Source organism: Meles meles, chromosome 18, assembly GCF_922984935.1.
Source record: "Meles meles chromosome 18, mMelMel3.1 paternal haplotype, whole genome shotgun sequence".
NCBI lineage: Eukaryota > Metazoa > Chordata > Mammalia > Carnivora > Mustelidae > Meles > Meles meles.
Window position 1 is genome coordinate 7,622,767 of NC_060083.1, and position 13,583 is coordinate 7,636,349.

At 53.5% G+C, this 13,583-nt stretch overlaps 1 protein-coding gene across 6 annotated transcripts in view; it reads left to right on the forward strand.

Annotated features, from left to right (window-relative positions):
- GAS7 (growth arrest specific 7) overlaps positions 1-13,583 on the forward strand; it is a 200,515-nt gene that overhangs the window by 105,795 nt on the left and 81,137 nt on the right. For 5 of the 6 annotated variants that reach the window (XM_045984789.1, XM_045984794.1, XM_045984791.1 and 2 more), the window contains exon 2: positions 12,403-12,523. In XM_045984789.1, the coding sequence (XP_045840745.1) occupies positions 12,403-12,523 (121 nt within the window). Of the gene's footprint in view, positions 1-6,981; positions 7,090-12,402; positions 12,524-13,583 lie in introns of those variants that run through there. The other variant, XM_045984792.1, reaches the window with a different exon arrangement.

Below are 13,583 nucleotides of genomic sequence, written 5' to 3' on the forward strand. Positions count from 1 at the left end.
CTCTCTCTCTCAAATAAATAAATAAAATCTTAAACAAACAAAAAGAGCAAGTGTTGGGTGTGGGGCGAATTCCAGCTTCGGACACAGGGAAGCCCGGGATGCCAGGGCAGGAGTCTGGTCCACGGGCAGATAGAGCTCATCCGTGTGTGGCTCTGGGAATGACAGGGAAGGGGCTGACATAGGCCCATCAGGCCAGAAGAACTCACCGGAACACGCCTCGGTGAGAGGAAGAGGCACAGTCCGAGGCCCCGAAGCAGAATCCCAGTGTTCAGGGCTCCGTCTGCTGCCCTTGAACCCACGTCTGCACTTGAACGAGACTTTGCCTCTCTTCCAACACAGCACGTCCTTATAAAGCAGGTAGGCTAAGACCAGCATCCAGAATCCTTGAGTCTTAGAAAAGAAAGACAAACCAGAGAAAACCCTAGGAGACCATCTGGTCCAACTTCTGTATTTTTGAGATAAGGACACAGAGGCCTCCCCACTGAGACAAAGTGGTTGCTCAAGATCTCCCAGCAAGACAGCATTAAGGACGCGCTGGGCAGTCAGAGCCCTGATGGGAGTCCCTTGGAGCTCGAGCCGCCAGCACCGCCCCGTCACTGAGATGAGTCTTCTCGGTGGGGACACTTGTTGCTCCTGGTTTTCTGGTGCCCGGGGACCTGTTTCTAGTGGCCACCAAGCCAGGCCGGCCAGATGGCAGCCACAGGCAGGCATCAGATGCCCACCTTGGTGACCTAAGGAACTCCAGTCCTCCCTTCTTTAGAGGGGCGCCAACTCCCTGAGGACGCAGCGGGACCCCCAGGGCTCTGCAGGCAGCAGCCACGTCAGCTGGCCTTGGAGCCCCTTTCTGGCAGGCAGGGGCTTGGCAGGAGCTTACAAACGTGTGATCTCACCTGAGCTGGGGGCTTTCAGTTCCGTTCCTCTCCTCTGAACTCGCAGGGTCTGTTTGGAACGGAACGGAGTGCTTGATAAATTTGGGTAGGAGGGTTTTTCTTCGGGGGCTTGAGAAAGTGCCAGAAACCCTGGCCATGAGGCATTCCGGGATTTCATACCTTAATATGAAAGGGAGCTTCATTAGGATTTCCTCTTCTCCCTGTTCCCTCCACCCCCTGGCTCCCCCACCCTCCAATACCAAGTGCTGGCAAAATTCGCTTGTTCCCCGGCTCTCTCCTCTGCAAAGGGAAATTGGAGGGCTCCTCCCCCTCCCAGGAGGTGCCTAGGGAGCACGCTGCTGGTGAGTGGTCCTCAGTGTGTCCTTCAGAAGCATTTCTAAGGGCAGGATATTGATATCTTGACCGTATATACTACTGTAAAGAACCAGAGTGCAGGGTTGGGTTTTTAAATTTTTTTAAATTTTGAATTTTTTAAATTTTGGATTTTTTAAATTTTTATTTTATTTATTTGTTGGGGGGGTGGGTGGAGTGCAAGCACAAGCAGGGGCAAAGGGAGAGGGAGAAGCTGCCTCCCTGCAGAGCAAGGAGCCCGAGGCAGGACTCGCTCCCAGGACTCTGGGCTCATGACCTGAGCCGAAGGCAGGTGCTTAACAGCTGAGCCTCCCAGACGTCCCTCTGGGGTGTATTTTGAAATCTTCAGGACGAAGGGAAGTGCTCACTTCACATCCACCTCCTTCTTCTGATGGACAGGGACATCGGAGCCCTAAAGGGGCCGGGACATTGACTCTTGGCACAGAGGGGGAGAAGTCAGCGTTCAGCCACCCCGTACGGGTTTGCGGTAATGCTCACGACGTTGCGAATCCTGTTTTAGGCGTACATTTGAATGGTTTCCAAGTTTTGTTAAATCGCTTTGCTTCCCTCATGTCTCAGACGGCGTAGCCCTCCCAATCCATTCCAACTTGGTTTGGGCTGAGGAAATAGTCACTCGCTGGACTGAAAAAGTTTGGGGGACACCTTCGGGGGCGGGGGAAGGTAATGGGACATGGACAATTGTGTTCATCCTTGGAGGCTCTGTTCTTTCGTGTTTATGGGGTGGTTGCTTTTGCAAGTGTGTGTGGTCATTTAAATGCCTTGAAATTTCCCTTGTGGTGGTTTGGGGCCCTGTTACATGGCATGACCCTCAGATCACAGGACCCCAGTGTTGGAAGCCTGGCAGCCCCTGGTTTTATAGATGAAGGGACAGAGGCCCAAGAGGCCCAGGGAACTGTAAGTTATAGCTTGCTGTCTGGGAACATGGTCTCCTTATGCCTAGGCCTCTGTGCTTTCTGCCAATGCTTCCGGGGTCCCGAGGTTAGAGGTAGGATATCAGAATGGCCCACGCTATTTTTATCTGCCGGAGAAGGGGTAGGAGGAAAGGCAGCCAACATTCTTCAAAGTTGAGAGTTTGAGTAAAACGTCTTAGTTCATCACGAGCTGGTGAGTAGATTCATTCAGGTTTTCCTGCTGAGAGGCCAGAAGCCCAGACAGGCTGCCGGGAGCTCACTGCCTCGCCCTTTATAACCTTGAAACATCAGGGCCTGACAGATCTTAGAAGTAGGACGGAAGTGAGGGGCTTTCTTTGGGATTCCCCAAACTTCTCCAGGCCCCAAGAGACAGAGGCAAGTGCAACGTCCCATCTTCTTCCTAGAGCTGTCCTACGTGTTCCCGAGCACTTGTGGGAACTGTCTTGCCCCACATGCGCGATAACATGGCCATGAGGTCATCGGGTACCTGCTCTAAACCTCGGAACGGAGCAGGACTAATCGAGTTGTGTCGTTCGGTCAAGCCAAGGGACGCTGGAGGTTGGGTGTCTCTCAGATCCCTGTCCTTCTCTGTGCACATGCCACCAGCAAAAGCACGAGCCATCTCAGATCGATGTCTGCTGACATCCAGAGTTCCTTATTTTGTGCACCGTGCCCTTTGGGACCCTGTTTATCGGCCCATCTGTCTTCTCTCTGGACGGCAGGTGCACGAGTAGTAGAAGTGTCTTTGTCCGGTGTCCGTGAAATACAGGGTCTGGTGGGAATGTGTGTAAGGCCCGAATTGAAGTTATTTCCTCCAGAACACATTCCTTCCTACCCCCCGCTGCTTGCCCCTCAGACACATCAGGGCCACGGAATGGCTTCGGACGCAGTGGGGGTGCGGCGGGGTGGGGGAGGAGTGCCCAACGCATCCCTGCACTGTGGTCTTGGTGGCAACATCGTTTGTCTGCCCTCGCCCCCCTGGAGACCCCGTGTTTTCCAGCTTAGCAGAGTTTCCTCGTGAGGGTCGACTTCCTGTGGCCTCACAGAGACTATGTCGTGATTGTGTTCATCAAAATTCCTGGTTAGCCAGATCACTCCGTTCCTTTTTAGGATCAGAAAAGAGAGTGTATTGTTCTGTGTCCTCTCCCCGCCCCGTCCTGAAAAACGGCCCCCAGTGAGTCGACTGGCCCCCCGGGAGGCACTGGGGGGCTTACAGATGGCTCTTTAGGGCGCTGGGACCCTCGCCATGTCCTTTAGGAGCTAGACATGTGGGGGGGGGGTTTGCTCACAGCGGGTTGGGTGACAAGCATGTGGCTGGCAGGTCTGGAGGATGACAGGAGAGAGTCCCCAGGTCCAGAAAGGTGCCTGATGCCGGCAAGCGTGAGTATGAGACACACTTCATGGGAGCTGGGGAGCCTGAGTGAGTCGCCCTCTGGGCACTCGTCATGGGGGCCGAGGTCTGGCACGAGTGAGTGACAGGGGCCAGCCCCTGGGATGAGGATTCCTGCTGCAAGCAGGATCCCTCCCAGTCATGCATTCTGAGCGGGAGGCCCGAGGACACAGACGTGGTATTGGGTTTGCAAGAGTCCTGGGGATGTTTGCATTTGAGTGATTGAAGCCCGATTTGGAAAGTTCCTTTAAGGGACCCAGAGAAACCAGGCCAAAGGTGACCTGTCCAAGAGCAGTCTGAGTACACATGTGAAGCGTTCCGGCAAACCCTGTGATGAGTCGGTCCCCATGTACTGAGGAATCTTGCACTTGGAGGAGTGGGAGGAGGAAAGGCATCCTGCCTGGCTCGCTTTGGCTTCTTGTTGGGAAAAGCTGGAGGTGGGCCGTCCATGCTTGATCCCGTCTTCATGCGGGGTGTCCAACCGGAGTGGCCCAAGGGACACAGAGATGCTCAGGTCAGGATTTCCTGCGGAAGCTGACTGCTTGTGGGGGCCAGCGAAAAGTGGCTGAGAAGTCAGACTCACAGCACCCTGATCCAAGAAAGATCTGTGGTCCCCAGGGGCCATTCCCTTCTGTCACAGACCCTCTGGCTAGAAACCTGTCATTCCCCAGGAAAGAGGTGAGAGCAGATACTCGACGCCAGGGGTCAGGAGCAAATAGGCAAGGCCATCGGGTTGGAGAGGAAGAGGGGCAGCCCCTTGTCAGGGCAGGACAAGAGGTGTTCTGATTGCGTTTCCCTTAGGTGCCGGGGCTCTACTTTGTTCTGCCTCGTAATCTTTTCTAGTAGTGTCGGAATTTGTGGTCCAAGCTCTTCCCTTGTTTTATACCGTATAGGGAGAATGTTTCATATTCTTCTTGCAATAAAAAAATACATTTTTCTTACAATTTTCCTTCTTTTATACCATATATGTGTACGGTACATATACAAAGTCTGTAACTAGATTGGTGGCGATGATTTGCATATTTTTAAAGCTGCTTTTGGTGGTCAGCCTGGGACATTTTTGCTTTAGTCCTTCACCTTTATTTCTCGTCCTCTCTCCAGCAGCTGTGATGCATCTTCTAAGCACTTCTGAGAAGGACACAAGTCCCCCCGGACCCATAGTCTGCGGATCTATACTCCCTGAACCACTGTCCACAGAGGAACGCCTTTCCTTCCCTCCCTCCCTCCTTCCCTCCCTCCTTCCCTCCTTCCTGATATTTGAGAGAGAGAGATATCAAGAGATAGGGCACGAGCAGGAGAAGCAGGCTCAATGTGGGACTCGATCTCAGGACCCCCAAGACCACGACCCAAGCCAAAGGCAGATGCTCACTGACTGAACCACCCATGTCCCTCAAGGAACAGCTACATAAAAGGGTCTTGGCATTTCCCCGTGACAATCCAGAAGCATCTAATGAAATGCAGTTACAGAGAAGCCTGTGACCAGCTATTTTTTTTTTTTTTTTTTTTTTGCTCATTTACTGGGGACACCCTTCTCCCACATAAACCATTACGGGACTTTCTCCTCATCTTTGCGGTATAAATACATTGTTCGTGGTGTGCCTGCCATCGGCTTATAAACTCCATTTTGTGTGCAGCAGCGTGGGACCTGCCATGCTGCTCGTACGTGTCTTCTTTTAGCTGAGGACAGTACCCCCCCCAACTGTCCCCATCAACCATGGTCTATCATTTCTCTTCTTCAGGAGCACCGAGCATCTGTACCCTGCCTTGTTCTTCTGGCCCTCTGTTTTCATTTTTTTGTGTGTATTTCCTTTGCATTCCAGGAAAAATTCTTGCATTGGCTTTGTACGTAATGAATGCTTTTTATTTTTCCTCTCTGCAAGACTAATTCCACATTCTGCGGCAACCGACGTGGATGTTCCTGTCGCTACCTCGTAAATTTCCCTACAGTTTTGCTTATTTCCTGTCCCCCTTTTTATAGCATTTGTTTCCTTTTTCCAGGCGACTCATCTTGTTCACATTAGTTTGTCCAATCCTTATATATATATATATATATTGCTCTTGTATCATAAATGCTCTGTCTTCCTGCCTTCTATCGAGGTTGCTAAACACTTTCCTGGAATTTTCCGTCTGGATACCATATGAGGTCATGGTTAGAAGTTTGTGCCTCCCGGGAGGCTTCTGGTTACTGTTCCTCAATTTATTTTCTGCAGTGAAAGAAACTGTGTTATCTTGTCTTCCCCCCGCCTCCCTGTACTCAAGGTTGAATAGTCCATTCATCGGCATCCATTAAGAGCTGGGATTTGTTACAGGTGGGGCGCACATTGCTTGGGCTGTCATTCGGTCTACTTGTTTGGGAGAAAGCCTCAGATCTGTTTGGAGCCCGTTTTCTAACGATTCCAAGTTTCCGTTGGTCCCTCCATCCCTCCATCTAGTGTTCTGGGCACTGTGCCGAGACTAATGCTAGGGACAGCATGGATGTGGCCGCGTCTTCCTGAACCTTCCAGCCTGTTTCTCTGTTGTGTGGTCTCTCCTCCTCCTCCCACTGGCCAGGTCTCTCCATCTCTCCCCCTTAGAAGAACATGAAGACGTTGCGTGGGTCCATCCTCTCCCCACCAGCCTAGAAAACTACCCGTGAGGACTTCACTTCCCAGGGTGCACTGAGCCATCACCGGGTCCCTTACTTCCCCCCAGCTCTGCTCCCTGAGTTGCTCTCCGATGGGATAGGAAGGCGGCCAGAGCTGGAGAGAACGGTACTGCCTCACCTGTGAGACAGAGGAAAGGTGCCCCACACTCTGAGGCTGGCGGATCACCCTGAGAACTGGGTCCCTGCTTCCTGCTTTGTGTCTTAACCCAAGGACAGGGGAGATGACCTTGCCTTTGGTGGCCGTTCCCAGCTTTGTTTCAGAGTCTCTCCACCCAGAACGGGTGCCCAGCCACAAGGTGTGGAACAGATGTGACTCTCTAGTCACCTGGCCCAGCTGGGTGGCTCGCTCGCAGCCCCTGTTCCTACTGCTAATGGGCTGACCCCCATTCCCCCATTGAGGGACAGTGAGGCCAGCCCTGGCCCCTGGGTTCTGGACTGCTCAGGGAGCCCCAGTTCCAAAGCTGTTCCCGGGGACTGATGCCTCCCAGTCCCACCTGGCCATGCCTGGCTGCTTCTGGGGGTCCTGGCCGGCTATGCATTTGGGAAGAGAGAACTTGCTGGAGAGTTCTTTGTGGAGGAGCCTTCAAGCAGTGCCAATCACGGCACCCGGCTCATTAGCAGTCATTGCCATGGCAACGGGTCTGCCAGAAAGCAGCTCGTTAGGCTGACAACTTCAGAGATGTTATATATAGATCTGGGTGTGGGGGGAGTGGGGGTGTGGGGCCCTGTGGATATGCCTTTCTCCGGAGTTCCTATTGCTTCTGGGCTTGGGGTGTGAGAAGACACAGAATGGGGGGACCTTAAAACTGGCTGATTTGGCTGCTAAAGGGAGTGACGACCGCCCGTGACCATCTCAAGTCGTTTTGCTCGCATCTGCAGAAGGTAAGAGTCAGGTGTTCCCAGAAGCCTCCTGAGGGGGAAGGAGTCCCGGGCTGAACTTGACGAGGGGAGGAGGCTGTGGGGGGCTGAGTGTGGGGGTTGGTACTATAGAGACTGGATCGAATCCCTCTTAAAAGAAGTCTCCTTTGAAGGGCTTGGGGATGGCACCCTTTTCCTTAATAAAGTAGCCATGCAGCTAAGCACTATCTTTTTATAAATTGTGCTTATTAAAATTTTATGTTCCCAGTTTCGATTTCAGAAGCATGCTTTCTCTCGAGTGCTTTCGCCGAAGCTGCCTGCCAGCCTGTTCTGAGTTCAGTGGGCACGAGGCTCGGCTAGGATGAACGTTGAAAGGCAGCTTCCTGGGCTCCAGGTTGACCTGGCATTTGGAGCAGGGCCTCGGAATCTGCATTTTTTAAATGCACATCCCAGGGGACCGACACAGGGTTCCAGGGACCACACTTTGAGAAACACTGCTCTAAGCCGGGAGGGGATTCTGTCTTCAATCCCTGGGTGACTTGACTTCGCTTGCCTGCTCTTTTTTCCTTCGCCGGGGAGGACCAGTAGCCATCACAAAGAGGAAAATTTCTTTGGTGGTGCTGTTTTAAATAAGGAGACAAGGAAGTTAGCCCGCAGCCAGGAACGTGACTGCTTGGGTGTGGGTGGTGGTATTTCTGTTCATCTCCCGGGAAGGCATATGCTCATTGGGAGACTGTGAGACGGGCAGGAGAAGCAGGCTCGAGTTGTCACCCACCTTGGTGGGAGCTGGGGTCAGGAGGTCCAGGTGAAACAAAGCCTCCCTTGGCTAGCTGGGGAGAGATGGACAGAGGGTAGCTCTGGATGTAGGTAACTGGACAGAAATCTCTAGGGCAAGGGGAGGATTTCAAAGTTTGGGCTGATCATTTGTTTAGCTGGGCAGCGTTGGACGAGTTATTACATTCTCTGAGCCCCAGATTCCTCATTTCAAAATGGGAACATGGAAGGTTTCAGTTGTCAGAACTAGAGATAAGTGTGTAAAGCATCTGACCCGGTCCTTGGAGCCCATCAACATTTGGTGCTTGATAAAAGTCATTATCGATGGATGCATATGGGATCTGAGCTCGTGTGTTTCTTGATTACTGGCTAGATTAGGGCTCTGAGTCATCTAGAAGTGTCCTGACACTCTATAGGAAATAGGGTGAGGGTGTACATGAACGCATGACTCCATTTTGCAGGGCAGGAGATCCACAGTTACCTTCAGATTCTCAGAGGATGGGTCTCCATAAACAGTTGAGCAGGTTGTTGACTGAACAAGAGGACCTGGGGGAGGCTGAAATCCAGCCTGGCACTCAGGGTGATGGCCCATCTGGGGGAAGAGGCAGCATTTTATGATTCCTGCAAAGATGTGATGTGCATGAGGTTAAGAATTTCTAAGTTGGAGGAAACTACCCTCACCTTCCTACCTTCACTCCTACTCCCTCGGATCTTGCTCATTGTCAGTAGGGCCCCAATCTCTGGGCCCGTGTCACCTCTGCTTCTTGTTCCTCTTCCCATGGGAAGGAGCTTTTGGAATGGAAGGGGAGAAGGCACTGGACGAGGGAAGGGAAGGGAAGGATTTAACTTGAAGGAAGCAAATTAGGAGAGTAAGTTTGACAGAGACCTTAATTATTGGGTCGTTATTCATGCTGCGTTGTCTTGATGGCTGGGAGGGGCAGCTCTCCCAGGAGGCCAGTCCCCCCATGACCATGAGCGATGAGGTCATGTGGGTGCTTTGTGCCTTTTCAGTAAGAGAGCCTGCTGCAGGTGGAGAGTCTTAATTTCTGCTCCCTTGCAGCTTAAAAACGATGTCTTTTTTAAGAAGTTGTGAAATACACGTGACATAAAATATATCACGAGTGATATTTATACCTTCATACTACGGCGCAACATTTATATCGACCCCAAAGAGGAACCCCTGGACCTGTCCTCCCCTTCCCCCCCACCCCCAGCCCCTGGAGACCCCACTCATCTGTTTTCCGTTTCTGTGGATTTCCCTCTTCCGGGCATTTTGTACAAATGGAATTGTACGCGTGGCTTCAAGGCTCATTCACGTGGTAACATGGAGCAGAACCTCTTTCCTTTCGACGGCTGGGTATTTCTCTGGACGCACAGCGTTTTGTTGACCCCCTCATCAGTTGATCGACCCTTGGGCTGTGTCTGTCTTTTGGCCCTTATGGATAACGCTGCTGCGAACGTGGAGTCACAAGTGTTTCGGTGCCGTTTTCAGTTCTCTTGGGTATGTTCCCAAGGGTCTCCGAGTCTTTCCACTCTGGATGTGTCTCGGGCCACCAACTAGGGGCACTTATTTCTGGGAGAGACCAAAGGCAAGGGAACTGTGGCGGCCTCGGGGGATGGGGACAGAGCACAGGCAGGTGACAGGCAGAGCAGGGAGCCGAGGTCATGCTGGAGGCTGGAGAGGGAAGAGGGGATGGCCTTGGGTACATTAGCCAAATTAGGAAGTAGGCTGATTTGTCCCTGGTGCCCTTGTCCCCTCTGTCCCTTTTCTAGCGCCACTTGGCCCCTCCTGGCTCAGTAGCAGAGATCCCTCCCCCGCAGCCACCTTCAGGAAGGTTGGGCTTGGAGGGTCCAGCATTTCCTAGATGGGCGAGACCTCAGGGTGGGTGGTCACAGTGCCTCCTTGGTCATCAGTATCCTCCAATGCAAACCAGAGCTTGTTCTGAGCCCCCAGAGTTACATAAACCCCCTAGAGTCGTTTTTAAGAGGAAAGCACCGTGGAGGCAGGGCAGGTGCCCGTTTGCTCTGTCCCAGGTGGGGCGTGGAGGGTCGGAAGTTCAGTCCGCTCCCTCAGCCAGCCCCGCTTGGATAATGGTCTCCTCGCCGCCTACCCAGGTTTCTCTGCAGATCCAACTGGTCAACCTCCGAACGCGTTCCCTCCCCAGCAGGTGTGTGCTTGCTAGCTGAGTTGCAGAGTTTTGGAAACAGAGGCCTGGGGAGAAGTGGCAGTTACTGGTTTTAAGCGTGGTCGAGCAGGCTGGGGTGCAGGGCCCCCGACCTTCCCCTCTTTGGGGGGCAGAGGCTGTATGAAGCCTTGTCTCGCTGGGCTCTTAAACACACCCCCTCCCGCTGTCACGGAGCGTTCCTGGTGACAGGTGCGCTCCTAGGAGCCTTCCGCAACAGGGCTCATGTCCTCTTCCTCCTCTGTTGTGTAGACACATGGAAAAAGGCAGTCGGCTGAGTCACTTTCCTATCATGTGTCCGCTCAGGGACTGAGTCAGTATTGAGGCCCAGGCCAGAGGGCTGTTTCCACGGTGCTCCTGGGTCCCTCTCCCCTCTGTACCCTATTTCCGGCCGCGTCCGTTTCCGGCCCTTGCTTAATACCCTTTAACAATTTCCCGTTTCGTCCCCGGCTGCTGGGAGAAGCACCAATGTAGCCTTCCCATCTTGGATGCTCGAAGACATTGACTCTAGCAGAAGCGGCCAGGCTTCGTACCCTCTGGTTCTAGAATATTCGTCTCTTAACTTAAATCTCCTAACCTCCCTATTCTTGTGTGACCCCCAGCCCCACTCAGCCAAGATAAACCTCTCCTGTGTGGGGGATGCTTCCTACGCGCACGCACACTACTCATCGTGAGACCCTGTGTGCGTGTGATATTTGGACCACCTTGCAATCTGGAAGATGCCAGAGCAGATGTCTGGAGGCCCAGGTGGACACGCTCAGGTGTGGATTTGGGCTCAGCGCACGTGCTCTGTTGGTGAGACGATCTCCTGGTTGGCGTCCAGTGCTCAGTAGTTGAAAGACCACCTTCCATACTGATACTGCGGGTTAACAGCCGTGAACCACACTGGCCACAGGGAGGCTGTGGTTCCCCCGTGTCCCGGGAGCGTCTAGGAGGGACCCAATCCCTGGTGAGGCTGTGCCACAGGCAGAAGTAGCTGGTTTTGCAACCTTCAGACAATAGGAGGACAGGGCAGGCTGAGAGCCACTGTCCGTACTGCTTGCTTCAAATATTTAGCTGGTTTTTCTAAGTAGCCGTCCTCAGTGACCACAAGTGCCTTGGCAGGCAGGACGGAGCGGGGCTGAGGACACTGAGAAGCAGATTTGCTTTTAATGCATCTGAACAGAGCCCAGCTTTGCTGAGAAATTCATGGCCCCTCTCCCTGCGTGGTTGAATCCACTTAACTATCTTCAGAAGGCACAGCCGCCGCGTGGACTAATTTGGACCCTTTTTCCTTATTTTTAAATGTTCTTTAGCTCACCGCTTATTTTTGTTGTTTGAGGGACATTTAGATGCAAGAGAGAAGTAAAAAGGAGAGGAGAAAAATTTGCCCATCATGCGACTGCCAGAAGTCACCTCTCTTGGATCTTGGGTTCACCTGCTTTCTCTCTCTTATGTATATATGTTTTTTTCTCTGATTTGTATTTTTAGAAAGAGTACTGTTCTCTGGGCATCTGGGTGGCTCAGTGGGTTTAAGCCTCTGCTTTCGGCACAGGTCATGATCCCAGGGTCCTGGGATCGAGCCCTGAATCGGGCTCTCTGCTCAGTGGGGAGCCTGCTTCCCTCTCTCTCTGCCTGCCTCTCTGCCTACTTGTGATCTCTCTGTCAAATAAATAAATCAAATCTTTTAAGAAAAAAAGAAGAAGAAGAAGAGTACTGTTCTCTGTGGGCAAAAGATGAAATCAGGGCACCTGAGTGGCTCAGTTGGTTAAGCATCTGCCTTCGACTCAGGTCATGATCCTGGAGTCCCAGGATCGAGTCCTGTATCAGGGTTCCTGCTCAATGGGGAGTCTGCTTCTCCCTCTAACACTCCCTCTCATGCTCTCTCTCTCTCTCTCTCTCTCTCTTTCAAATATATAAATAAAATCTTAAAGAAAAAAAGGAGACTGGCTGAGACTTGTGTTAAGTTCTGGTGGGTTTGCCCAGCAGGCCCTGGGCTGGGCTGCCTCGTCTGCTGCTGTCTGTGGTGGTCCTGGGGGTTCAGGCTTTGGATTCCACAGTGGGCATGCGCAGAAGACGGGGGCCCCTGCAGCCTGCCCGGCGAGTGCCGTGCAGGGGGCTGTCCGGGGAGAAGGTCAGCTCTGCTAACTGTCCTCTTTGGGAAGCTGTCCCTTCCGCAGTGGCACGCTCAGGCAAGCCCTCAAATCCCACCTGTGTGGCCTGTGACCTCCTCCCCCCAGGGAGGCCAGCGGGCTACCTCCTGTCCCCCTGTCTTCCCGTCCCCCCAGCAGTAGCTCTTCCAAAGTGACTTCCCCTGCCTCCAACTTCCTGGTCCCAAACTGGTTGAAACCCAGTCGCCGAAATGCCCGGCATGTGTGACCTTTCCTTTCCTCTTCCACAGAAGCCTGGAATGGTCCCCCCTCCGCCCGGAGAGGAAAGCCACACTGTCGTCCTTCCACCTGGCTGGCAGAGTTACTTGTCCCCCCAGGGCCGGCGCTACTATGTCCACACGGCCACCAACGGTGAGTCCTCGCGCTGGGGAGCGTGTCACGGGCCCCCGCGTTTCTGTGTCCCTCTTGCCTCTCCCAGCGGCTAGTCGTTTGCCTCGGAAACCGGCCTCGGAGGCTGTGGCGGGTTCTGGCTTTCCCCTGCGGTGCTGGGTGGTGGGGGTCCGCGGTGGCCTGGGAAACCCACCCTTCAGGGTCGGGGGTCCTCCCTGGAAAGTCACCGCCGCCCCGGGCATCTCCGTTGAGCCCAGCCTCACGGTGTAGGGCTGTTTTCTGCACCGGGATTTCAAAAGGTTTCTCTAGTCGGCAGCGGGTTGGAGTCAGGTCAACCAGGTTTAGCTACTGCGTGACAATCCGGAACATGGAATGTACCAATGAGACAGACGCTCCCGGAAGAGGGTCAGAAGTGAGGCGTTTCCTAACTTCAGCACGCATCGCTTCCTTTTCCCCAGAGTAGCTCACTGGCTGGCATTTCTTGGAAGGTTCTTTGGGAAATGCTGGGGCTGCTCAGGGATATTTGTTCTAATAGATAACGCAGGTCCCTTGTGCATTTCTGAGTTGAGTTAGGACCCCACCTCCTTGTCCCCAGGGACTGTGGGCTTCCTGGGCCTTCGTGGGGGCTCCAGGACTCCAACAGGTGGGCTCTCGAGTGGTCTGCGAGAAGGCTGGAGAAGGTTTATAGAGGAAGGCGTGGCACGTTCTCTAACAAGGTGGTCTTGGGAGGGCAGAGCCCACGTCGCTAAGAGAGCTCTGTCTTTGACCTTCCTGCCTCCTGGAGGATGGAAACACTGAAGGTTAGATGTCGGGGGGCATCACAGATCTGTGTGCGGAGGCAGGATGTGAAATACAATCCCGTTCACGTGTTGACTCAGCCTTGGCCCCCTCACTTCCCTTGTCAACACCCACCTGACTTAACGGTCACCTCCGCCTACCCAGGGGGACCCTAAGTGGGGCTGATGATGACAGGCCTGCACCCCTGGGGGGTGTCCTGGTACCTGGAAGGCCAGCTGCTCTTTAGAGGGAACGGCCCAGAAAGCAGCCGGCAGCTGCCCTCTCGGGGTGGCTGGCTCGTTCC